The sequence below is a fragment of the Heterocephalus glaber genome, unplaced genomic scaffold (genome assembly GCF_053883595.1).
Source record: "Heterocephalus glaber isolate CG9 unplaced genomic scaffold, H.glaber_assembly_v1.0 deba00001457, whole genome shotgun sequence".
Lineage (NCBI taxonomy): Eukaryota > Metazoa > Chordata > Mammalia > Rodentia > Bathyergidae > Heterocephalus > Heterocephalus glaber.
Window position 1 is genome coordinate 42,707,999 of NW_028258305.1, and position 26,009 is coordinate 42,734,007.

Sequence of the window (26,009 nt, forward strand, 5' to 3'; positions counted from 1 at the left end):
TTAATAGTAGAAATCGACACTAGAAAATGATAGCATTTTAAAATTAATGTGCTAGAGGAGGAACTGAATAGTGACATTTCTAGGTTGGCGAGGCTTCTACAGTGTAGGTGGAAGGTTCCAGAACAACAGTGCCCTCCCAAGGGCTGGGGTGGGTAACAGGCACTGTCTGTCTGGGGTCCCTGATGACCACTCCCTTCCACTGCAGGCCCTCCCGAATGGAGCCCCAGTGTCCTCGAAGCCCAGCTCCCCTGTCCTCATTGAGACCAAGGAGCCTAATGGCAGTGCCCACACCAGCGGCTCCACATCGGAGGAGCCTGAGGAGCAGGAGGCCCAGGTTGGTGGGGGCTCTGAGCAACGAGGGCTCGCTGAGGGCCAGCTCATGGGCAGGGAGTGGGGTCTGGGACACTAGTCTGGTGCTGCTTCGCTTTAGTGTGACGTCACCTCCTCAGGTATGTGGGGGTGGGGGTGGCACCGCCTCTGCGGCCTCGTGTAGCTTGGTGGCCTGGAATCCTGTAGGTCCCCCAGCAGGGACAGCCACCAAAGGTTCTGAAGAATCTGAGATTGGGGGCCGGCCTCACCCCTCTGGCTAGGTCAAACCCCACAAGGCCCATGCACAGAAGGGCACTTCCGGAGCCCACAAAGGTGAGGATCGGCCTCCGTCGAAGGAGTGGCGTGTGTCTCGGGAAAGGATCTGGAACTGCCTTTTCTGGGGCTTTTTTGGTACCGGGGATCGAACTGGGGTCCTTGTGCTTGTGAGGCAGGCGGCAGAACCACCAAGCTAAATCCCTGGCCCTGGAACTGCCCTTGCTGAACGAGCTTCCGCGCAGTTGCTAACTGGGAGACACGGAGATGGGGATCTCTGCCTCACTGAGCTAGCTGGCTGGAAGCAGTGGCAGGGGACAGAAGAGTTGTCCCCAAGGCCATTGGGTCAGCCGCTGGAAAAGGCAGCCAGGGCTTAACGAAAACTGGCTTTTCCTTGAGCACCCAGCACTTGCCAACTTTTGTTTATTTCGATGTCTTGACAGAGTGGACACAGACACGATGTAACTTGCTAACATGTAGGTGGCTTTAGCCTACACTTCTCGTGTCACAGCATTAGCCAGTGTCACTCTGCTTCCGATGTGCTCCGTGGGTAGATACCTGCTGTGCCAGAACAGGCCGGCCGCACCATCACACACAGGAAGACAGAGCCTAGGAAAGCCAGGTTCTGGGTCAGACCCAGCCAGTACAATGAGCATCAGACCAAGGAACAGTGGTCCCAGCTCCCAGACGCACTCAGCTACTACCTGGGCCCAGAGCTGGGTAACCATGTTTCTGAGTCAGTGCCTTTCCTCGGGGACTGGCACTAAGATGGCAGTGGGTGTGCCGGCTCCACCAGCCCTTGCCTTTGTTGCCCACTAGTGACAGGACATGCTTGTCTCTCCCGTCGCTGTCCAATCACATCTTCTTCAAAACAAGCCAGGTCCGAGCGCCTTTGGTGGCTAAAGCCCTAGGGCTGGAAGTCACTCAACACCCACCGGTGTCAACACGTAGGGCTTCGTGTGACCCCCGTTCAGCAGTGGACGAGCCAGGACTGTTGCCCAGGCTGCTCTTGGGGGCCAGGGGAGCAGGCAGGACCCCAGCAGGATGGAGCTCAGGGATCAGGCGTGAGTAACCTCCTGCTCCTCCCTCTTCCCTGCCTCCCCACTACAGGCCGACAACCCCTCGTTCCCCAACCCCCGCCGCAGGCTGCGCCTCCAGGACCTGGCTGACCGAGTGGTGGATGCCTCCGAGGATGAGCATGAGCTCAACCAGCTGCTCAATGAGGCCCTGCTGGAGCGAGAGTCTGCCCAGGTGTAGGTGCCACGCACAGGTCCTGGCTGGGCCGCTCACAGGAAGCCATGGTCTTCTGGAAGGCGGCCCCTCCTTGGCAGGCTGCGTGAGGTGTAGCATTCATGGCTCACAGGGCTTGTTTCCACCGCAGGGTAAAGAAGAGAAACACATTCCTCCTCTCCATGCGCTTCATGGACCCGGAGATGGAGACCCGCTACTCGGTGGAAAAGGAGAAGCAGAGTGGGGCCGCCTTCAGCTGCTCCTGTGTGGTCCTGCTCTGCACCGCCCTGGTTGAGATCCTCATCGACCCGTGGTGAGGACTGCCAGGCCCCGAGGGGGCCACAGTGGGGAGGGTCGGGCGCCGCAGCCGGAGCCTGAGGTTGGGGCACAGGTGCCCCTGCTGCCTTCCTGCCCCCTTCTCTCTCTCTCCCTGGGTTCCGGAGCAGCACGCGCACCAGAAAGGGTGCTGGGGGTCAGAACTTGGCTGGGCAGGAATAGCGCCTCAGCTCAGTCACCAAGGCCAACCTGCCTCTCCCTGCTTGGCTCAACTTAGGACTCCAGGCTCTGGCACAGACCCTCTGGGGGCCCGGAGTCCTTGCCTGGCTGCTGAAGCCCCACCCGAAGGTGCCTGTCACCCTCCCAGCAGCTGCCTGGCAGCTCCCTCCTTCACAAGGTCCCCTCTCAGGGAGCAGGTGTGGATCTCTGCATTAGTCCTAGGAAAAAGAGCCGGGAACTCAGCCACTTCACCTAGTTTCTGGATGTGGCACCGTGGCAGCCCACTGCAGGGGCCTGGGGCCCGAGTTTGCTCACCTGGGCTGCAGAGATGATGCCTGCCCTGGTGAATTCTCAATAGGGAGATCATTCATTCACTTTACAAATACTTACTGTCTACCCTGTGCCTAGAGATTAAGGTCTGGGGGTATAGCAGTGAACAGAACGTAAAAAAACCTGTGCCCCTGTGGAACTTAGAGTCTCATAGAGGAAGCTAGGCACGAGTGTCTAAATAATTACGCATGCAGATAAAAGGGAAGCAAGGGAGGCAGGAGTGGGGGTTGGAGAAGGCCTCACCGACAAGGTGATACTTCAGTAAAGGTAAGCGGGTGAGGGGCAAGCCTTCTGCTGTCTGGGAGTCGCCTGTCCCAGCAGGGGTGCCGAGGCGGTGGGCCCGGCCTCTGGTGCACGGAGGGTTCGGCACTCCCGGAAAGGGGGTCGCTGGGCTGGAGAACTGGGGCCTTGGAGGCAGGGTGCCTGCTCTGGCCCTTGAGTGGGGAGTCACCTGCTAGGGAACAGATGTGGAGGGCTCCCCTTTGCTGCATTGAAAACAAGGGTGGTCACAGGGAAACCGGGAAGGAGGTGATGGCAGTGACCCAGTCAAGCCATGTGGTAACCTGGGCCAGGCTGAAGTTAGAGAACACAGGGCTGAGGGTTGGATTCTGAACCTTATCAATGGGTGGATGGACTCTGAAGGTATTTGGGAAACAGAACTGACAGGATTTGCTAACAGATTGGTTGTGGGGTATGAAACACTGGAGTCAAGGATGTCTTCAAGGTTTGTGACCCGAGCAACTGGAAGGAAGGAGTTGCCATTAACCAAGATGGGGAACAAAGGAAGATGGGCTCTGGAGCTGGGTTTTGGCCATGTTTGGTTTGAGAAGCCTACAAGACTTTGTCTGTGAGAAGGTGGGCGGTATTCTGGGGTCTGGGAGAGGATGGTGCTGGAGCTACACACCTGGGAGTCACCCATATGCAGGTGCACTGAGAGCATGAATCCCGATGCCATCACCAAGCGAGAGGGCGGGCGGGCACAGAGAGAAGCAGCTCACACAGCTGCATGTAAAATGGGAGACAGTGCAGCAGCAGGCCCTGAAGAGACCCAGAAACCAAGTAGGAAGATGTTTCAGAGTGGGGTAAGAGGTGACTTTGGATAGGACACTGAATTTAGCACCGTGAGGTTTCTGAGACTCGGCCAGAGCACTCTCCATGGCAGTATGAAAGGGACTGGGTGTGAGAGGAAGATTTAGATGGCAGACTTCTCAGTGCAAAGGTAAGACGGATGGGAAGGAACTATCCACTGAGGCTCCATACAGAAAGGATGGCTCAGCAGCCCTCCACTGGCCTGCACTGTTCCTTCACCATTGCTACATGGCAGAGGCTCATTCCAAACATTCCTTCCTAAGTTTTTACTGGGCTGTGTCCAGCCATCTGTGGCCCTTCCCCCAGCCAAGAAACATCCTGGGGAGACAGAGCCGGGAAGGTGGCCATTCCCAGGCCCTCCACTGGGTGCATGGTCCAGTTCCCTGGTGTTGCATGGAACTTCTCAGGCTCAGGCTGTGCCACACTTGTCCCTATACGCTCCAAGCTTCTCACCCAATCTCACTCTCCCTTCGGGTTGTTCTCTCATCATCTTCTCTGTGCCACAGGCTGATGACAAACTATGTGACCTTCGTGGTTGGGGAGATCCTGCTGCTGATCCTGACCATCTGCTCACTGGCCGCCATCTTTCCCCGGGTGAGAGGCTCTTTTCTGTCGGGCTCGGAAGCTTCTGCAAAACTGAGTACTGATGGAGTTATGCTTCCTGGCAAATCCTGACAGTCTGTTAGGACAGTTCCCCCCATTTTACCCATCTGCCCATCCATCCATCATCCACTGCCCACCAGCTGGGCGCCCCCACCCCAGGCTGGGCTCAGATGGGCCACGGCTCTGCCGCACACAGAGGAAAGGCAGTCTGGATAGAGGGAAGCCCAGGTAAAAGGCAGAGAAGGCCCAACCAGAAGGGGTGGGTTGGCTCCAGTTGTGAAGAACATTAAAAGCCAGCCTAGCATTAGGACTCTGCTGCAGGCGCTCAGGTGCCTGTTTCTGATGAAATGACAAAAAGCAGTGTTTTAGGAAAAATGATTTTGGTGGTTTTCCAAGTAACTAGGGAGATTTAGGTGTACTGACCCAGGAAAAGCAGGGGAGGTGGCGAGGCAGACTGTCCCTACAAATGTTTCCCTGCCCTTGCCTGGGACTTGGCACTGCTGGGTGGTGCTGCCGGGTGGTGCTGCCCTAGCCTCCTAGGACAGGCACTGTGTCTGCTGTGCCAGCATGTGGCCCAGAGGCCATGGGATCACACACACACCTTGAGGGCTCTGGACTCCTGCTCTTCCATCTTCGGCGCAGCCTCACCGTCAGTTTCCTGGTGAGCTCGCAGCAAGGCATTACTTAGGTTCCCGATCCTAGCGTATGGGAGCAAGGAGTCGTCAGCAGCCACGTGTGCAGGACAAAAGCAGTCAAAGGCTCACGGCCCCTGCAATTCCATTCCTCTTAGGCCTTTCCTAAGAAGCTTGTGGCCTTCTCAACTTGGATTGACCGGACCCGCTGGGCCAGGAATACCTGGGCCATGCTGGCCATCTTCATTCTGGTTATGGCAAACGTCGTGGACATGGTAAGCACCTGCCGGGGGCCACCTGGTGGAGAAGGGCTTGTGTACTGGCAGCCATTCATCTGCCAGCAGATGCAGGGTGGTGCCTAGGTTCCTAACAATTATCCCAGCCAAATGGAGGTCTTCCTGCTATTGCCCAGGGAAACTCCAACAAGACTGTTCGCGTCCTTTCAGCTCCTCCCTCTTCCAGAGTCCAAAAGCCCAGTTCATTGCACCATCCTGGGCTAGGTGCATTAGTACCTGCACTTTCATATTTAGAAACCAAGCCTCAGAAAGGTTCATTCACTTGCTCTAGGCCACACAGCTGTCAGTCGTGAATTGGAGTTCTAAATCCCAGTCCTAGGCTTCCAGATGTGCAGATAAGCACTCCACATCTGAAGCATGCCTTACAGTGTAGCTGGTGCCAGGTGTCCGTGGGGGCCGGGGAGGTAAACCTTTGCTGTCAAGGGCATGCTTCTGTACTCTCTGCACCAGGCCTTCCCAAAGGTGGGTCTGCGGACAGCACTTCACAGGGCCCAGTGGCCAGGGTCAGGCCAAATCACCTTCATCCTCCGCTGTCCTCAGTTCCTGGAGAAGCTGGGGTTCCTGTGAGCAGGCAGCAGGTGCTTTCCTGGGGAGAAGGCCCAGGTCAGAAGACCAGATCTGCTGATTTTGAGCCACAGGCATTTATTGAGCACTGGTGCACGGAGCTGTTGCTGATGTTCTCATCAGCCCTCACAGCTTCCTCCACATTTGGTAGTTCTGTGTGCACACTCTTAAATTAAGTCTTTTAGCTGGGCATGATGGCACATGCCTACAGTCTCAGCACTCTGGGAGGCTGACACAAGGTGGGTCACCAGTAGGAGCCCAGGCCAGGCAACCTAGCAAGACCTTATCTCAAAATAAAAAACAAAGGACTGGGCCCAGGATCTAGCTCAGTGGTTCCGCCGCCTGCCTCGAAAACGCAACGTCCCAAGTTTGATCCCCGGTACCCAAAAATAAATACATAGATAGATAAATAAATAAATAAATAAAACAAAGGACTGGGGTGCTGGGGATTTAGCTCAGTGATTCCAGCACCTGCCTTGCAGGTGCAAGGTCCCAAGTTCGATCCCCCATACCAAAAACAAAAAACAAAAAACAAAGGACTGGGGATGTAGCTCAGTGCAGAGGCCCTGGGTTCCATTCTCAGTACCACCAAAGGAAAAAGAAAAGTCCCTCTTAAAAATGTTATTATTTGCTGTGTTTCTTTTAACAATTTAAGAACAGGAATAAAATCAGCAGGGAGACATTCTGGCAGTGGTGTAAGTGACAAAGCTCTGTGGCACAACCAGTCCACATTAGTCTGACAGGAGTGAGGAGTTAGTTCCAGAGCCAACCGTCATGGCACACCTGAGGCTGGTGCCCAGGTCTGGGACCACTGTTTAACAAGGTGATCGATGCTGTGCAGGACGTGTGCAGCGGGCATCACCCAGGCAGCAGTGGGAAGCTAGAGATGCGTGAGAATTCTGTATCAGCTAGAAATAGTGCCAAGACCTTGCCCAAAGCCAGATGAAAGTTAAAAAAAGTTTTTTTTGGTTTACGGATGCACTGTCTGTTGACTACATCTGCCCTTTGATACAACCAATGAACAGACTCCAGAAGGGGGTGAGCTCCCCAACTACAGTTTGGGCAAGACTGGCTTTTGCCACGGCAACAGAGGCCCCCACAGACACTCCTGCAGCAAGTTTAATATATGTGCTGGATGTGAAGCTTGAAGGCCTGGCTCCTGGTCACGCTTTGGCACCTGCTAATTGTGTGACTCTGGGCAGGTCTAGCCCCTGAGTTTCTGTGAAAATAGTGAATTTTGCTGAACGTCAAATGAGATGATGGTAAAGCTAAGCTCCTCTTACATGATTTATTTGCTGGTAAATTTCCCACCCTTCTCAGTGTTTCTGAAGAGGGGCGCAAGGCAGGGCAGCTGAATGGCCACTGCCACGTGTAGCCCTGACTCTGCCATTACCTTTCCTGCCCCCTCCCACCTGTCCCGCCTCCAGCTTAGCTGTCTCCAGTACTACGCAGGACCCTACAACGGGACGGCAGAGCTAGAGCTAGAGGGCAGCTGCCTGGAGAACCCCAAGTATTACAGCTACATCGCCGTGCTGTCCCTCATTGCCACCATCATGCTGGTGCAGGTCAGCCACATGGTGAAGCTTACACTCATGCTGCTGGTCACGGGCGCAGCGGCCACCATCAGCCTCTACACCTGGTGCCCTGTCTTTGATAAATACGACCACAAACGCTTCCAGGAGCATGCGTAAGCTGAAACCTGACATGGTCTCCCCCCACCCCAAGTCCTTCTCTGCCCTGGGGCTGTCACTCATGTGGACTAAGGGCTCATGTCTTCTCAGACATGTCACTGGTTGGCTGTGATGTGGCAATAGTGCTTTTCACCTCAGTGAGTGAAGATGGGAAACCTCAGAGGTCGGTGGGCATGGCCTCCTGTCCCAGGTGCGGTCTGAGTGTTACTTTCTCCGACAGCTTTCCCATGGTGGCCTCAGAGAAGATGCAGGTGCTTTCCACCCCTGGGCTCAATGGCACAGACAGGTAAGGTCTACTGCGTTCCCTCATCCTGCATTTGTAGCGCTTCCTCTGGAGACTGAATTCAGCAGGCCAACCCCCAGGATTCAAGGCGTATGATCTGCAGTGTACAGGCTGGAAGAGTGGGCATGTGTTTCTGCAGGAGGGCTGGGTGGAGGCAGAGAGATTCTAGCCTGGACACCAGCCCAGGGCTCACCTGCACCAGGGTGGGGAGCAGTGTGGGTGGAGGTGGGCCGAGGGTGGGTGCAGGTGAGGCGAAGATGGCCAGGCAGGTCATAAGCTGTGCTGAGCTGGCTGCTAGGACAGACAGCAGGAGAGTGAGGAGGAAGGTACTGCAAGGGAAGATCTGGCTCGAACCCACAGCGGTCAGTTGTTCTCTGTGGGATCAAAGGCAGGCCAGCTGTATGGGATCTCAGTTTCATCTCTTGAGAAGGACATTGAAAGAAGAGGTTCTCTAAGATCCTTTCTAACTCTACAGTGTAGCATTTTATAATTCACTGATTGAATAGACCTTCAAGTATGGTTTTTTTTTTTTTTAAAGGCGTAACTTAATGGAGGGTGAATAGAAGACTCAAATAGGCCCTTTACAAAAGAAGTCTCACTAATAAAAGGCATTCAAATAATCAAATGCAAATTAAAACCATAACAAAATACCATTACACAATGGCAAAAATTTAAAAATCTGAGATCAAGTTTAATGGTAACTCATGCATGCCTGGTGGCAGTATAAACTGGTAGAACCACTTTGGAAACAATTTGGGGTTATTTAGTAAAGCTGAAATAGTCCTGTGACTCAGCAATTTCACTTGTACCTATACATGCCTTAGAGAAATTCACGCAAATGTGTATGTCCAGGGGCTGTGTATAAGTGTAGGGAACAGGGAAAGTGGATGTTACCAGAAACCCTGCAGTGGGCCCTGGTCTCCTGTGAGCCACAACAGCACAAGGCGAATTCAAGAATAAAGACAGGAAATGATACTTAGAGAAGAAGCTGAGCTCTGGGCCTCACCAATGCTATTCTGGGCAGCAAAGACAAAGGCACCCCGAGCTTGCCACTATTTCTTGGGTTCATTGAGGGTAACAGATGACTCAGAGGGCGATGGTAATCCTAAAAGCATGAGGATATTATGCTGATGAGGGTCTTAGGTTGACTAGGATGGCAAGATGAGCAAAGACATTCTTACAACAGTAGATGCGATGAGTTAAGCTGATAAGGAATTTACCCCTCCCCAAATGAGACCTCTGATGTAATCTTGCCTTTGAGGATCACAGCATCATGGGACCACTGAGGTCTCAGCTGTAACCGGAGGCAGAAATGGAGTTATGTTTCGGCATGATGTAGCCGGCCTGTGGGCAAAAAGCCTAGGCTTAATCATAATTTGTGAAATGATTTTTCCCCAAAATTATGTAGGCTTGCTCTTGACATAAGAACATCCATCGTACTATTGTTTACAATACATAGACATAGACACACGCACACACACACCAAAATGGAAACAACCCAAATGACATCAACAGGAAATGGATAAACTGTGGTATATTCGTACAGTAGAATACAGTAGTAGAAATTAACTATAGCGCCACACAAAAATATGGATAAAGTTAGAAAAAGCCATGTTAAGATTGTGCCCTAATCCCTGTGAAATCCCAGCACTACTGGTTTTTCCCTTCTTCAGTCCTACATGCTGGTAGCCATTTCTGGGATCCATCAGGTGCTACAGTGGCTATTAAGTATCCCAGAGTCTGCCCTGATGTAAATTCCTCAGATAGCCAGGAGAGGCCAGGGCTGGCTGGTTAGATAGAAGCCCAATGGCCTAAGAAAGCTTACTGCCCCCAGGGAATCTGGACTTAATATGAAGGGGCCTTAGAGGGTAGGGGCAGTTTCTGAGACCTAGTGTGACAGAAAAATCACCCAGTTAGAGGGGTTCCCCTTTCCAGGAGGGTAGCATGGGTGCTCTTTCAAGTTATCTTCCTTGCCAGCAGGCTGCCCCTGGTACCTTCGAAGTACTCGATGACAGTGATGATACTCATCATGATGCTGAGCTTTTACTACTTCTCCCGACACGTGAGTGCCCATACCCTCCTATCCTCCTGTGCCCAAACCTCCCAGTGTCCGAAGGCCAGGCTCCTAAGGAATGCTGGTTCCTTTACTCAGCATGCTGTGCGACCTTGGGCAAGCCACTGCCTTCTCCATGTTCTGGTTTCTTCCTCAGTAATTGAGCAAAACACTTCATCCCTGACTTTCAGGAGCCTGAAGGATGTATGGGAGGTAGGGGACAGGGTGCTGGCATAAAAGCCTAGATAAATCTATTACTTAGGCCAGGGCTGAGGGCTTCTGCACTCACCCTGCTGTGGAGGGAGGGCGTGTGCACACACATGTGCGCGCGCACACACACACACACACACTCTGGAGCCAGAGGAGAATGGGAAGGGAACTGAGGAAGTTTTCGTGGTTAAAAAGAGAAGGGAAGGTATCCATACAAGGACTCCATGTTAGCTTGGGTGCCGCCTAGTGGCGTGCTGGGGGAAGTACAGCCTTCTTGAGCCACTTCTCTGCCAAACGGAGTAGGGGCAAATGGGGACCTTGCCCTGGGCTGGGAGATCTTGGCGCCCCCACCCAACAAGACAGACCTGCAGCTAAAATTAGGACCCCGAGGCTCCTTATACATGTGAACACCTGCTGGATCTCAGTTGTAACCACAGAGGCTGGGATCCTCACTTGCTGTGGGGCATGAATCCTCCAGGGTTTTTACTTTCCTTGCTATTTACACACCTTTCAGTTTTTCCAAATTGATCCCCTTCCTTTAAGTCCCGTTCTTGATCTTTCCTTAAACAACCAGCTTTAGAGCATATACCTACCTTGCCTATGCCTGTATCTCTAGGTGGAAAAACTGGCACGAACACTGTTTTTGTGGAAGATTGAGGTCCATGACCAGAAGGAACGTGTGTATGAGATGCGACGCTGGAATGAGGCCCTGGTCACCAACATGTTGCCTGAGCATGTCGCGAGGCATTTCCTTGGGTCCAAGAAGAGAGATGAGGTGAGGTGAGGGGGGGAGGCCTATAGGCTGGGCCCAGGAGCCCAGCCACTGGTCTTCATGTGTTCTTCCTCCTGGGAGCCCCCTGGGCCCATCCCTAAGCAGCAGCATTAGCAGCAAAAGGGGACTTCCATGCTCCTTGTGGAGGGCAGCTGCAGACCCCACTCACCTAACCACAGCCCTGAGGCCCCACGCACAGGATGGGACCTGGCCAGTGTCTCGGTTCTGTCAGTGTGACCTTCTGAAAGCAGCATGGGGTCACCAACTCCACTGAACCCTCCTTCTCAAAGTTGGGTTGTTACAAGAGCTTGGAGAGCTGTTTTTCATTTATTCAGAGGTGTGATGAGGTATTCTCTAAGTATTCAAAACTGGGATATCTGAGATATGTCTGGGTCCAAAAAGTGTCTGGGTCTGAGCATACACATTGTATGTGGTGAAGACAGACTTGCTTCTCTAGCACGCACGGGCCCTGCCTCTTTTTAGGAGCTGTATAGCCAGTCCTATGATGAGATTGGAGTCATGTTTGCCTCTCTGCCCAACTTTGCTGACTTTTATACTGAGGAGAGCATCAATAATGGTGGCATCGAGTGTCTGCGGTTCCTCAATGAGATCATCTCTGATTTCGACTCTGTGAGTGCCCTCCTGCCCCTCCTGTCACAGCGCTAACCCATCCTAGATCACCTCTCAGGACAGAAGTCAAAAGGAAGTGAGTGGTTGTACAGTGGCTACATTTTCCTGTCATATTTGTGCTTCTGCAGCCATCTAGAACTGCTTGGGCTGAGGGGTGCATGGGAGCCTGGGAATCACGGGATAAAGACTGGCCAACAAGACCCAGAGGTGCCTGGACTCCTCCTACCCTCAAACTCAGATTCAGTGAACACTTATTGAGTACCATGTACACCAGGGAAAATGTCCTTACACATGTGCTCAGTTAACCCAGGAGAGTTGGCAGTTTTATCTGTGATAAGTTGTAGAAACTAAGCCTCAGAAAGTTAAGTCAAAAACTGTGTGGCAGATAGGTGTAGAATAAATAAATAAAGCTTTTCTAGGAAAGCATCTCCTGGATGCTTTGTGGGATTCTTGTATATGGGCAAATCTATTAGTTGACTCATTCGTCTCCTTGACTGCTGACAATCCTCTTTGCTTAACCCTGGCCTCAGCTCCTGGACAACCCCAAATTCCGGGTCATCACCAAGATCAAAACCATTGGCAGCACCTATATGGCAGCTTCAGGAGTCACCCCAGATGTGAACACCAATGGCTTCACCAGCTCAAACAAGGTAAAGGGGCTGGAGAAAGGGGTCAGCATTCTGCCTGGGGAAAAGAGATAAGCAGCCTCTGGTTTGCCCAGAACCAGAAAGTGGGAAATGAGAAATTACAAAGGTAAATGAGAAGTCATTTTGTACTGTCACGTAAGGGCTCAAGACACATACCAAGAGCACACACAGCGCAGACACAAGAGGCTCACTGAGAAGGTCTAATGAGTAGAGCAATAGCACAGCACAGACAAAACCCATTACTGTTCTGAAGGGTAGGGCTAGGAGGGCTTGGGCATACTGTGACCATGCCTGTAAGGGTGGATACTTTGATGAGAACTGGGGAACAGGAGCCATTCCCACAGCTCATAATGAAAACTTACAGGGGGGACCCTGGGAACTCCCTGGCTGCTGTGGCCTGTCCTTCTGCTAAGCTGTTTAGTGTAGCCACTCTGTTTAGCTCCCAGAAGGATGGGAAATGAGCTCTGGGGGCCTGGTGCCAAACACTGTTCTTAAAACATCACCGTTTTACCCTTCTGACTGTCCCATAATGGCAGTAGTTGGCACCAGGCCCCCATAGCTCATTTCCTATTTCTGGGTGAGGTTAACAAAGCAGGGCAAGGGCCTCAGGCCTACAATCTACTTGAATCCAAACAAGGACGGCTACACAGAAATCTGAAGACCAGGCTCAGAGGGTGGTGAAGAGACTCGCCTCATGACTGGGTACACAACATGCAAAGCAACTAAGCTGAACAGGGTGTGTCTTCCCCACCACCATGGCCCAGTCTGCCCTAGGCCTGGTGTGAATTCTCTGCACAGTGGTACGCTGGAACCAAAGTGTGTACCTTTTTGGGGGGTGGGGGTGGGGGTACCAGGGATCAAACTCAGGACCTTGCGCTTGCAAGGCAGGTGGCGAAACCACTGAGCTAAATCCCCAGCCCCAATGCTGGAACCAAAGTGGTTGCTGACTTTGTGGGAAGGAAAGGCCACTAACAACTAGGTGTAGGAATAGCCCCAGAATGCTGCTACAGGAAAGGAGCAGGCTGCCACAGCTGCAGCCTGGACAGCTTCTGACGCTTTCACCACCGCTCAATATAGGAGGAGAAGTCAGACAAGGAGCGTTGGCAACACCTGGCTGACCTGGCGGACTTTGCCCTTGCTATGAAGGATACGCTTACAAACATCAACAACCAGTCCTTCAACAACTTTATGCTGCGCATAGGTAAGGAAGACCAGAGGCTCTGGAAGACTGGAGGCACATGGGGTGGGGAAAGGTGCCTTACGCTCACGGAGCAACTGGAGACCTGAAAAGTAGTAATCTTTTGGTGTCACATCAGACACCTGAGTGATGAAATGGTCAAGCTAGACCTGTCACTATGATTAGTGACAGCCTGGCCTTACTGCTGAACCTGACCACAAAAACAGTCTGTTGCCTGACTCTCCAAGGTCTAGCGCCTGCTGAGCCCTCTGCTCTTTTCAGACCATCCTGCCCTTCAAGGGAGGTAACATCACCTGCTACTTCCTACTGGGGGGGAGGGGGGTCGTTCCTTCTGAGCGAGGCTGCAGGAACTTGAAGTACCAGGTGTGTTGGGGAAGCTGTCCACTGCCATCCTGAGCACATTAACTAGCATGCCGGAGTAGCTTGCTAAGTTCTTGGTTGAGGACAGGGTGAACAGGAGACATGACTTAAGGAATACAGGGTGCCACATCACCAGCTTTGTGATGAGGGTTGGGGGCAAGCGCTCTAAGAGTGGCTGCTTCTGAGAGGGTAATGGAGGCTTGGCATGTGATTGTGCTGAACTTTATGCCTCCTACCCCAGGCATGAACAAAGGAGGGGTTCTGGCTGGGGTCATTGGAGCCCGGAAACCACACTACGACATCTGGGGCAATACAGTCAACGTGGCCAGCAGGATGGAGTCCACAGGGGTGATGGGCAACATTCAGGTATGTCTAGCAACAGAGCTGAGTGTCCTCGGATACAGGGACTAGGGCAAAGGAAAGCAGAACAGTGTGTAGTCTCCTATGTGCTATTGCCTCCTGCCGCTGGTCCACTATGCAGTGCTGGCAGTGCTGAAGGCCTGTGGAGGGGAGAGGCCTCTGCAGCCTTAACAGCAAGGAGCGCCTCTACCTCACCTCCTCCTCTATAACACTTAGGTTTAACTTCTGGGGGAGATAAGCCAGGCTTGGTGGCACTTTCTGATATTTTTGTGTCAACAGTAGCTTCCCCTGAAGCAACCCCAATTTCTTGTCAGCTGGGCCTGCCAGAAAAGCTCCACAGAATGGACGGGGTCAGCAAAGCAGGGAGGGAAGGGCCTGGGCCATGTGCCACATGGGCAGCCTGAGGACTGTCTTTGGGAAGCAGAGGGCTCTGGAGCTGTCACCCTGGGTTCCATGTCCCTCACCCTGTCCCCTCTGGGGCGCTGGGACAGAGCCCCTGTGCCGACTGGTCTAGGCTCCCTCCCTGACCAAGCTCTCTTACTGTTCTCTGTGTGCAGGTGGTGGAGGAAACACAAATCATCCTCCGAGAGTACGGCTTCCGCTTTGTGAGGCGAGGTCCCATCTTTGTGAAGGGGAAGGGAGAGCTGCTGACTTTCTTCTTGAAGGGACGAGACAGGCCACCTGCCTTCCCCAATGGCTCCTCCGTTACACTGCCCCACCAGGTGGTGGACAACTCCTGAATGGGCTCTGGCCCCACAACGATCCACATGGGAAGGGAGAATTTATTTTTTGGAACTGAAGAAAGGCATCGGGAAATGGCAAATGGCCAAGTCCCAGTGTTCTCGAATTGCTGAAGTGCACAGTCCCATAGACTTTAGGTTCAAGAATCTCAAGCCTTCATCTGTTTGTGGATAGGTGAGCTCTGAGGGTGGCCATACTATTCCTCAGTGTGCCTATAGCTTCCCCAGAGTAGGAGTCTTAGGCATAGTACTGGAACAGCCCTTCTTCCCCAGAGAGGCCACTGTGAGCAGGAGTGGAGCAGAGGTGGGACACGGCTGCCTGTGCCGCCGGGCTGGGAGCACAGATGGGGCGCTCTGCTGCAGATGGGGCCTGGCAGGGCTGGCACTGCTGGAGGATGCTGCACTCCTGGCTGGAACCTGACAGTATGCTGTTGTGAAGGGAGCTTCCCAGAGACCTGGCTGTCTCCACATGGTCCCAGTTAGATTAATTAAGCAGCCCTAGTCCTGATGTTCCTGATAATCTTGAAAGGTTCTTCTGGAACCCTATCACCTTAGTCATGAGAGCAGAAAGTGCAATATTTCCTTTCACCTGGTTGGGGGGGGGTTATTTCTGAAAGAAAATTATATAAACAGATCTTCTACATTTATATTTTTAACCTGTTAAAAACACTTTCCAATATTGCCTTGCCTTTTGAGCTCTTGCTACAGTCGCCTTTGCTACTGCTTTAAAAGAATTTATAGCTATTGACAAAGAACAAGACTGTTTTATTAAAAGCTTTACTCAACTTAAATGGGAGCACTGTGAAAATCCTTTTGGTAAGTACTCTGCAGACTCAAACCACTGGTCCTTACCACATGCCTAGAAGGCAAGAGCTTGAAGTGAGATATTACTTTTATTCTTAAGCTGCTTTCTTCTAAAAAGCAGCCAAGCTGATTTACTGTCCCCAGAGTGTAGTGGGGCACCCACATAGTCCACAGCCTTGTGACCCTGTGGTCTAGAAGTGGCCATTTTTGAGTGATATCTGATACTAGACAAAGATGGGAAAACTTGACCAGCCAGCCAAAGGCTGATCCTAAGCCAAGGAGAAAGTGCCAGCACATTGCAGGCTCCAGGTTAGAGAAACACTATTCTACAAAGCCTAGGAGATGGGGATGAAGATTTCATAGTCATAGCCTGGAGTTTGCAGGAGGAAGCCATGAAGGAGGGGGCCCTGCTTACCTTTTCAGCAATGACTGAATTTATGCGCAGATTTCTAATTGTGCTTTCTCAGAGTGACTTCATATGTTTAGCTTTTATCAAACAGTATTTTACCACACCATAAATTCCTTACAAAACAGTGGCCTAGAATATACATTGCTCCAAACCAAAGATTAAATACATTTCTTTTAAGTACATGACCTGCATATCATGAATCTAGACTCTTCTAAGAACTTCCTTTTCAAAAGTCTTAGGAAAATGAGGCAGAAATATTAAAAGCTCCCATACACACTAGAAATTCTCTAGCCTTTCACAAAATGTCTTCTGTTGGCCTACAAACCATTTTGATTTTCAGCTAAAATATATGATCAAATATCTCAGAAGAACACATGATCTTCAGCATTATAACAAGTGACCAGACAAAAACTGTGCAAAAATTTCAGTGTCTAAGGATTCAAACTTACACCTTGTCATCCTGATGAAGCAACAGGTGTTGTCACGGTGAGGATGGTGCCTTGACATAGCATGGGTCTTTTGGCAGTTTGCAGGTGTAGGTCTCGCCATTCACCGCAGATGCTTCCCCAGCAGAAACAGCATGTTAAGAGGCCAGGCTCAAATCCAGCTCCTCTTCTCTTGCAAATGAAGCAAATACCTGATGCAGGGGCTTGGTGCAGAATAAAGCTTCATGGGATGCCCGCTGCTCTTCCCTCAAAGCAGACAATGCTTCTGTCCCTAAAAGAGAGTCTATTAATCTCAGTGCAGCTGGGGGAATGAAAACCTGGATGGTCACTACTCTGGACCCATATAATCTTTTCTTGTCTGGAGCTGAGAGGCTGCCCCTTATGGGACCAATTTTGAGACCACAGACTTAAAGCAGACTCTACCCAAGAAATCTAAAACCTAAGATGTGAGACTTGTGGCACTTTCCAAATTTCTGCCTCCTAAAGACATTTTATCCCAGTTTTTTCATTATTGCCAATGTCATACTATGACACATTTAACTGAAAGAAGTCCACCAAAAAAAGTCCTCTTGGCCAGCCCTGAAAAATTCCCATTTAGAAAAAAGACTCTAGAGAGCTAAGCATATCCTGGTGTGTAATGTCTGTTTGGCTTCGCTGCAGAGTAAGTCTTTTCACTCCACTCACCATAAATGAACCTATCACTCAGCCTTAGCTGTCCTCCTGCAAGAGATGGTCTCCCATAAAAACAAATCATAAACTTAAAGAACATGGGCAGAGGCAGGGGGACTAGGATTATGTTTACCATTTACAGAGGAAAGGAAACACTGGTAGGAATGAAATATTCTTTGTATCTTAATGAGTAAATTTATACTATGTAAAAAGAAGAAAGTGTCTCAGAGGTCCACTTGATAGATGGCACCTATTTACCTGTTTCGCTCAAGCTGATGAGTGGAGCATATGACAGTACTTCTCGGCGTGGCCATCCTTCCTCTTACCTTGGTATGTAACAGTGGCATCAGTTGGAAGAGTTGCAGTGAGGTCCTTATACAGCAATCTGGCACAAAACGAGGACTGACCCATCAGGTCCACTTTGTAAGTAAACGACAGCAAGTTGCACAGGGAGTTTCTTTGCAAGGGTCTGATCAAAAAGGCTGCAAAGTCACTCTGATGGGTGAGAGATAAACCAAGTGCATGATGACTGTCGCTCCAAAGGCAATCCAAAGTAGTTGTAACACTTCAAACATATCTACCAAGAGGCGGCCTTTTAATTAAATTTCAGAGAAAAAAATGGGGAACAGAAAAAGGACTGAAAGAAGCACAAGAATATAAGATAACTAACCCAGGCATAGTGGTGCATGCCCATAATTCCAGCTACTTGGGAAGCTAAGACAAGAGGACCACAGGTTTGAGGCCAGCATGGGCAATTCAGCAATACTCTGTCTCAGAAAGGGCTGGGAATGTAGCTCAGTGGCAGAGCGCTTGCCTAGCATGTACAAAGCCCCATGTTCAATCCCCAGTACTGCCAAAAAAGAATCTCTAGGAGCCCATGACAGCCTGGTAAGCTGCAGGAAGATACCATTTCTGCCAAGAATTCTGCTGAGATCACTGTATATGGTCAGATGCTTCATGTCTGCATTATCCACTTGAAGTTGAGCTGACAACTGGGAACCTCAGTCAATCCAAATGTACACGGGGGTAAGGCTAAGCTTAAAAAGGTCACTTTTCTGTATCGGCCTTGGTTTCCTGTCTGTATCTTTCACTCCAAACTTAGCTCAGCTGCCATCCTAGGGAGGCCAGAGTTAAGGATAAGACGATAGCATTCCTCTATGGTATCTACCTCCAAGGCCCAGCAAGTACCTACATATGGTAGGTGCTCTTAAAAAAATCCTTGCTGAATTAAAGAATAGCACCTGTGCTTCACTACCTTGTGATAAAGTTTGAAGACCACAACCAAGAGTACATAATCCCTTAACCGGGATCCACACTGTAATATCATCTAAAGTTTCAAAGGGGTTAAAAAAAAAAAAGTACAAAATAGCTTGTCTGAAAATAAGAAACAAGTATTAAAAAACACTTATGTTTCAGAGTTAGAAACATTTAAAATTCAAAAAAGAGAATCTGTCCCTCTGTTTTCCTTTTAAGTCTATCTCTGGCCCCATAGAATGAGACATACAGTACCCTAAGAAATACCTGAAGTCGGTCTGCCTGGTACTTCCTCCCAGCATAAGCGTTTAGGGACTCGCATAGACTGAACAGGAAGCGCTGAACATCAGTCTGTAGGTACTTTGCAGCTATCTTTTCTAGAGGAATGAAGACTGGAATGGAATGGTGATGGATCCAGAGCGGTCTCTGTATGACAAGGTCCACAAAGTAGGAATCCAGTAGGTTCCCCTCAAAAGCAGTGCTGATGCAGACACAGACTCCTCGGCTAGTCTGTTTTCCGCTGAGCCCTGAGGCAAAGGATCAGACAATACCTCTCAAAAGATGCCGGGCAAAGGCACCTGACTCACCCAAGCCTCCCAGCTACCGGTACAAGGCCTGACACACAGACATGATGATGCTTCTTGAGTGAGAGAGATTTGAGTGCTTCCCCTCGGCTCCAGCTCACATTGAGACTGAGTTGTTACAACCATGGAAGGGCACGGTGGCACACACCTGTAACCCCAGCACTCGGAAGGCTGAGGCAGGAAGATCACTGTGAGCAGGCCACCCTGGGTTACATAGTGAGATCAAGGCCAGCCTGAACTACACAATGAGACCTTGTCCACACCCACCCCAAAACCCCAAAACAAAAGAAGGATCGTAGGAAGAAAGGACACCCTATCAAATTATTAAAGAAAAAAATTGTGAAATTTTCAGTGTACCCATTCTCTCTTTTTGCCTGAGTGTCAAGTAACTTGTGACAGTCCCAGTTTTTCCCACAATCCTCTTGTGGCATAGATAGAATAAATTCCTGTTTACACTGAAACAGGGATGTGAAGAGTTCAAACTATTTGTAATATAAAGCAGGCCAGCAGTACCAGCAGTAAAGGAAGTTCTAGTACAGAGTCTAGCACATGAGGAGGGCTACAATGAATGGTGTAAGCCAGCCACCAACCGATCTGCTGTACAAAGTGGCCAAACTTCCAGGGAAATACGCCTATAAACCATGTGCTAGCTTTGTGTGTGTAATGTGGCTAAGGGGTGAAAATAAATTCTCATGAAATAAGTCCAGTCTAGTAAACTACTGTAACTCACTAAAGACAGAGACCCAGGATGAATTGGCTCAGAAAAACATTGTACCTGTAAAACGATATGCCTGCAGAATGGCTTTCACACTTTCCTGTTTCCTTTCCAAAACTTCCTGCTCTCCAATCTCCACTGTTTGGCCAGATTCTACGTTGGCAGAAGATGCTTTACCCTGCAAGATATGCAGCCAATCAAAGTGGGTACACAGGGTACACCTCAGAGTCTCTGGCCTCACCTGACTGGACAGAAGCAAAATGCAGTGTTTTCTATTATGTAGTACATCCAGAAAGTAGTCTACCTGTAGGCATCCAGCTGGTTCTATGAACTCACGGCAGAGGAATCTGTGGGCCATGCACCAGAAATCAGAGCAGATGCCACTAGATGAACAATTACGGTTTTGGTAGGAATGGAGAGAGGATTGTAGGAGGAAGGAGACTAGGATGAGCACAAGGTATGCAGAACAGACAGCTATGAAGAGGCGAATCTGATGAAAATGAAAGACAAAATCTTAAAGAGGTGGGGGGTGGGAGGACCCATCATGTTCAAATAAGGCTCGTTAGTACCTGAATATGTAAGACTAACACCTAATACCTGACAGAAGCCACGGATCTGGAAACAACAATGATATAAAGTACAAACAAAAATAACTTTGATTTACAAGTCTATACTCAGTGTAAAAATGAAAAATATAGTGAAAAATGTTTTCCAACAAACAAAAGCAGACTTTACTACAAACTGTTACACTTAAAGAAGTTCCAAAAGGAGCTGCTTAAAGGAAAATAATTCCAGGTAGAACTATGGAAATGCACAAATAAAGAGCACTGAGAAAGGTGTGTGTGTATAAGCCCTAAGAGAATACTGATGTACAAAATCAATAGTTCAGTAAAACAGTAATAGGTAGTGAGCTACAAATAATTACATTAAACATTCATGGACCAAATACTCCAATGACCATCAGGCCGGGTTAAAACATTTAATTATATGCTACTTACAGGAGCAATACCTTAACTACCAGGACACTGAGATTGCAAGGAGAAAAAAATGGAAAAATTTACCATGCAAGCCCTAGCCAAAAACAGTTGTGGGCTCGAGATGTAGCCCAGTGGTACAGTGTTTGGCTGGCATGTGCAAGGCCCTGGGTTCAATCTCTAGTACCTCCCCCAAGTTATTATTGTGCTAGCTGGGTGTGGTGGCACACACCTGTAATCCCAGTACTCAGAAGGCTGAGGCAGGATGATGCTGAGTTAAAAGGCAGCCTGGACTATAAAGTGAGTTCAAGGCCAACCTGAACTACATAGCGGGAGACCATGTCACCACAAAATAAAAACAGTTGTTGGGCTGGAGGTGTAGAGCACTTACCTAGCATGCACAAGGCCCTGGGTTCAATACTCACCACCACAAAAAAAAAGTAAAAATTGTACTTTCATTTTATAAAATGGACTTAAAGGCAAGAAGTTTAACTAAAAATGAGGACTATTTCATAATAAAAGGTTAACTCAACTAGGAAGACATAGTAATCCTTAATCTGTTTGGACCCAATACTGTACGTACAGAAAACCTGAATGAAAGAAGCAACAGATCCACAATCACAGAGCGGCGGCGGGTGGGCATTTTAACAAATCTCAGTAGACAGGTACATAAATCAGTAAGGATATAAAATATTCGGGCCGGGGATTTAGCTCAGTGGCACTGCACCTGCCTCCCAAGTATAAGGTCCTGAGTTTGATCCCCGGTACCAAAAAATATATATATATTGAAATAACATGATGGACACACTAGGCCTATTTCATATATATAGAAACATATATATAAAAAACCCTCAATTGATATACACAGGAGATTTACCAAAATACCACAAGGGATTCAAGCTATAAATCATTAACTAAAACAAATAACTAACAAATACTCAAAGTTTGGAAATTAAGTAATACACACCTAAACCCCAAAAGCTAAAGAAAATATCACAATGGAAATTTAAAATATTTTCAATTGAAATGATAGTGAAAATATGAAAAGACCTTGTGGGATATAGAGAAGGTACACCATGCCTAGAGGAAAACTTTATAATCTTTATACATATACAAAAAAGAAGTATTTATTTCAAGAAGTTAAAAGAATTAAATCCAAAGAGAGTAAAGCAGACATCAATGAAAAAACAAAACTGATCAACAGAGAAATTAACAAAGCCCAAAGTTCTGAGAAAAGGCCCAAAAGTGATAAAATGGTGAGAGCAAGCACAAATTAGTAATATCAGAATAAAAAATAAGATAGCAGTGATAATCACATTCACAAGACAGTAAGTTTTAAAAGTTTCAAACAACTTTAAATGTGAATGTTTCTATGAAATTGAAAAATTCTTTGAAAAACACAATTTACCAAAAATGACCTAATAAATCCTAAATTTTATGCTCAGCAAAGAAATTGAATCAGAAATTCAAAATTGGGCCCACAAAAAAGGCCCAGGAGCTGGGCGTTGAGGCACACACCTATAATCCTACCACTGGTTAGGCTGAGGTAGGAGGATCATGGAGAATTTGAGGCCAGCCTGGACTATATAGTGAGACCCTGTCTCAAAACAGCCAGGGGGCTTTACTAGACAATTCTTTTTTTGGTTTTTTTGAGACAGGGTCTCCCTATGTAGCCCAGGCTGGCCTCAAATTCACTGTGATCCTCTCACCTCAGCCTCCTAAATGCTGGGGTTACAGGCATGCACCACCACACCTGGCTTAACAGAAATCTTTACAAAACTTAAGGAAAACAAGCCCAACTTCATATAAAATCTTCTAGAGAAAATGTATAACGGATATTGGGAAATGGGAAGAAAGTGTTCAAATGTGAAAGGGAAAAAGGGACGAGGGAGGGAGAAAGGAAGGGATAAAAAAAGTGAAAATAGAAGGAAAAAAGGGAAACAAAGCTTTTATACATAGGGAGGGGAGGGGGCTTGAGGGAGGAAATGGGATAAAATTTTTAAAAATAGGCTGGGGATTTAGCTCAGTGGTTTCGCCGCCTGCTGCGCAAGCATAAGGACCCAAGTTCGATCCCCAGTACAAAAAAAAAAAAAAAAAAAAATCTTCCAGAGAATAGAAAAAGAAGGAAAATCTCTCACCCTGGTTTCTGAGACCACCAAAGCCTGACATGGTCACTATGAGAGAAAGGAGACAGACAGGCAGACAGGCAGACAGGCAGGCAGGCAGGCAGGCAGGCAGGCATGAAGAGACAGAGATGGGGGCTATCTCTCTCATGAATTTAGATACAAAAGTCCTATTAGTCTATCAGCAAATCGGATACAGCACTACCTAAAAGGATAATTCGGTACATCAATCCAACTTAGGTTTAATAAAGTATGGATAGTTTCTCATTCAAATGTCAATTAATATATTTTGCACCCTAATAAACTAAAGGAGAATACCGTAAAGTCACCTTAATATCTGCCATAAAAACACTTGATAAAATTCAATACTTAAAGCCAGGCATCGCGGGGCATGGCTGTAATCCTAGCATGGAGTGGGGGGCAGTGCTGAGGCAGCAGGAGGATCACCATGAGTTCAAGGCTAGCCTGGGCTACATAGTAAGTTCAAAGCCAGCTTGACCTATATAGTGAGACCCTGTCTCAAAAAAACCAAAACCAAAACCAAAACAAAAATAATCAAACTTGATCATGATTAAAACTCTTAGCAAACTAGAGTATTTCTTTAATAAAGAGTATCTGTACTAAATTTACAGCAAAAAAGCTATGACTATTTCTACTCAACAACCTAACAGATTATCTTGGCCAGTGGATTAGGTGAAAAAAATAAAAGTTACAAGCATTGGAAAGGAAGTAAAACTGTTATTGTTTAAACATGCTTAACTCCAAATGTAAAAATTCTAGAATAGATTGGGTGTGTTCAGAGTGATATGGCTGTAGACATCCAAATGTAAAAATTCCAAAGAACAGAAAGACAAACTTAAAATATGCGGCCTTAGCAAAGTTGCCTTACAGACAGTCAAATGTATTTCTATACGACAATTAGAACATAAAACTTATTAAACATAATACTATATATAAGGAATCAGGGGCCAGGGATTTAGCTCAGTGGTTCTGCTGCCTGCCTCGCAAGCACAAGGTCCTGAGTTTGATACCCGGTACCAAAAAAAAAAAAAAAAAAAGAAATTTCAGCTATATATGAGGAATCATCAAACTATAGCTTGTGGGTCAAACCCAACCATGTGCTTTTTTTGTAAAGAAGGTTCTGCCAGCCTACACCACACCGTTTTACCTACTGTCTTTCACATTACAATAGCAGAGCAGCTGCCACAGATTGTATGGATCAAAAGAAGCCTAAAATTTCTGGTCCTCCATAGAAAAAGCCTACTGTCTGTCCTCTGCCACATGCAGTAACATGAAGATTAAATATATACGGGGCCAGGGATTTAGCTCAGTGGCACCGCACCTGCCTTGCAAGCACAAGGTCCTGAGTTTGATCCCCGGTGTTGGTGGTGGGGATTAAATACATAGTCTGCCCAAAAAATGTATACATACTTCACGAAAAGAAAAACTTGTATAAATATTTCAATACGAAGGACCTTCGCTTGGCAGGCAGGCGGCGCCACCACTGAGCTACATCCCAAGCCCTACACCAAATTTGAGACATCACAAGATTAATATGTTACCTTTGGCCTCTAAAATTACAAGAGGTGCTCAAAGTGGTAGCCATTAGCTTCTAGATATTAGCACAGTGCACTACTGCTTGGGTAACCTTGGCCACTGAGATTGCTGCACGTTTTTTCAATTTCTTCTCTAAGGGCTGGCAGTGGAGTGGGTTTCCTGCAATACATGACATCCTCTAGGGTCCCCCATAGGAGGGTAACATCATCTCTTGAAAAGACATCATACTATCTTTCTTCTCCTGAAGTGTGTATACATTTTTTGGCGGACTCTGTGTAAGCTTCAAGACCTCTACATATAAAACTATATGCATTACTGAGAAAAAGCACAGAACTGAAATGACGCAGGAAGGTATAGTGGGTCCACTGACCAGAGAGCACAGTTCTGTAGTAATGCACATTCTTCCCAAACTGATCTAGACTCAGTACCCTCCCAATGAAAAACCAGAAGGTTATTTTTGAAAAGTGACAGCTGACCCTCAAATTTATGGAAAATTCATGAGGCCAAGAGTTGCCAAGATAATTCTCAAGAGAAGAAAATGTATTATATGCATGTACTACAGGTACCACGACCTAATAGTATATATACCTCTGACTATTGCACAAAGACAGACAGATGGACCAATGGAACAGAGCAGAATCCAGAAACAGGCTCACTACAATATATGGGGGAAAGAGTAGCCTTTTCAAGGTCTGGATGAACTGATATCCATATAGAAAAACAAAAACAAAAACAAGACAAGAAGGACCTTGCCAGGTGTGGTGGCACACTCTTGTAATTCCATCACTTGGAAGGCCGAGGCAGGAGGATTGCCATGAGTTTGAGGCCAGCCTGGCCTACATAGTGAGTTCAAGGCTGGCCTGAACTACATAGCAAAACTGTCTCTAAAAAAGGGGGTGGGGGTGTGTGGGGGGGGTGGAGCCCTGGGATTTAGCTCAGTGGTTCCACCGCCAGCCTTGCAAGCGCAAGGTCCCAAGTTCAATCCCTGGTACCAAAAAAAAAAAAAAAAAAAAAAATGACCTCCATCCTACCACACATACACACACACACACACACACACACACACACACACACACACCCCTATTCTAGATAATTCTACACTAGAATTCTAGAATTGTAATTCTAAAAGATGAAACAATAAAGCTTAAAATAACACAGAACATTATCATGTTAGACAAAGACACTAAACAGGAAACGAGAACAAAGCAAATTCCTAACATGAATTTCATCAAAACAGATTGTCTTCAAAAAATGGAAACAAAGCCTTTGCAAATAGGGAGAGATGGAGGGGTTAAAGGGAGGACAGGGGAATGGGGAAAAAATAAGAACCAAGATACATCATGTGAAGGTACAAGATCCCAATGATGAATGTAAATGTATTGTATACCGAAAATGTACCAATAAAAGAATTTAAGAGGGAAAAAACCCCACAAAAACCAGATTGTCTTCATCAAAAAACACCATTATAGGGGCCAAAGATTTAGCTCAGTGGTTCTGGCGCCTGCCTCGAAAGCACAAGGTCCCCAGTTCAATCCCTGGTAACCCCCCCTAAAAAAAAAACACCATTAGAGAGTAAAAAGGCAAGCCAGTCTGAGGGAAGGTCCTAATATTTATATCCAACAAAGAACTAATATTCAAAGTATGTAGAGACTTCTGTAATCTAACAGACAGTAAACAATATTTTCAAAAGCCTTAAAAAGCACGCTTCA

At 48.0% G+C, this 26,009-nt stretch overlaps 2 protein-coding genes across 17 annotated transcripts in view; one reads left to right on the forward strand and one right to left on the reverse strand.

The window, feature by feature from the left end:
• The window catches only part of Adcy3 (adenylate cyclase 3), an 86,225-nt gene extending 70,669 nt beyond the window's left edge, over window positions 1-15,556 (forward strand). For 4 of the 6 annotated variants that reach the window (XM_087216239.1, XM_087216236.1, XM_087216237.1 and 1 more), the window contains 14 exons: window positions 206-334; window positions 1,693-1,835; window positions 1,964-2,125; window positions 4,233-4,320; window positions 5,120-5,236; window positions 7,249-7,508; window positions 7,733-7,798; window positions 9,773-9,857; window positions 10,675-10,833; window positions 11,314-11,460; window positions 11,991-12,110; window positions 13,185-13,308; window positions 13,907-14,031; window positions 14,583-15,556. In XM_087216239.1, coding sequence (XP_087072365.1) covers window positions 206-334; window positions 1,693-1,835; window positions 1,964-2,125; window positions 4,233-4,320; window positions 5,120-5,236; window positions 7,249-7,508; window positions 7,733-7,798; window positions 9,773-9,857; window positions 10,675-10,833; window positions 11,314-11,460; window positions 11,991-12,110; window positions 13,185-13,308; window positions 13,907-14,031; window positions 14,583-14,765 — 1,908 coding nt within the window. In that variant the 3' untranslated portion in view covers window positions 14,766-15,556. The remainder of the gene's footprint in view (window positions 1-205; window positions 335-1,692; window positions 1,836-1,963; window positions 2,126-4,232; window positions 4,321-5,119; window positions 5,237-7,248; window positions 7,509-7,732; window positions 7,799-9,772; window positions 9,858-10,674; window positions 10,834-11,313; window positions 11,461-11,990; window positions 12,111-13,184; window positions 13,309-13,906; window positions 14,032-14,582) is intronic. The other 2 variants (XM_087216238.1, XM_021253555.2) reach the window with 1 other exon arrangement.
• Cenpo (centromere protein O) overlaps window positions 1-26,009 on the reverse strand; it is a 34,678-nt gene that overhangs the window by 3,787 nt on the left and 4,882 nt on the right. The window contains exons 5-10 of one of the 11 annotated variants that reach the window (XR_015453040.1): window positions 19,707-19,824; window positions 18,615-18,874; window positions 17,420-17,588; window positions 16,428-16,707; window positions 10,652-10,809; window positions 4,931-5,843 (exon numbers count right to left, since the gene is read on the reverse strand). Coding sequence is in view for 3 of the 11 variants with exons in the window: in XM_021253559.2 (XP_021109218.1) it covers window positions 16,562-16,707; window positions 17,420-17,588; window positions 18,615-18,874; window positions 19,707-19,824 (693 nt within the window). In the remaining 8 variants the exon portion in view is untranslated. Of the gene's footprint in view, window positions 1-4,930; window positions 5,844-8,461; window positions 16,708-17,351; window positions 17,589-18,614; window positions 18,875-19,706; window positions 19,825-26,009 lie in introns of those variants that run through there. The other 10 variants (XR_015453041.1, XR_015453043.1, XR_015453039.1 and 7 more) reach the window with 10 other exon arrangements.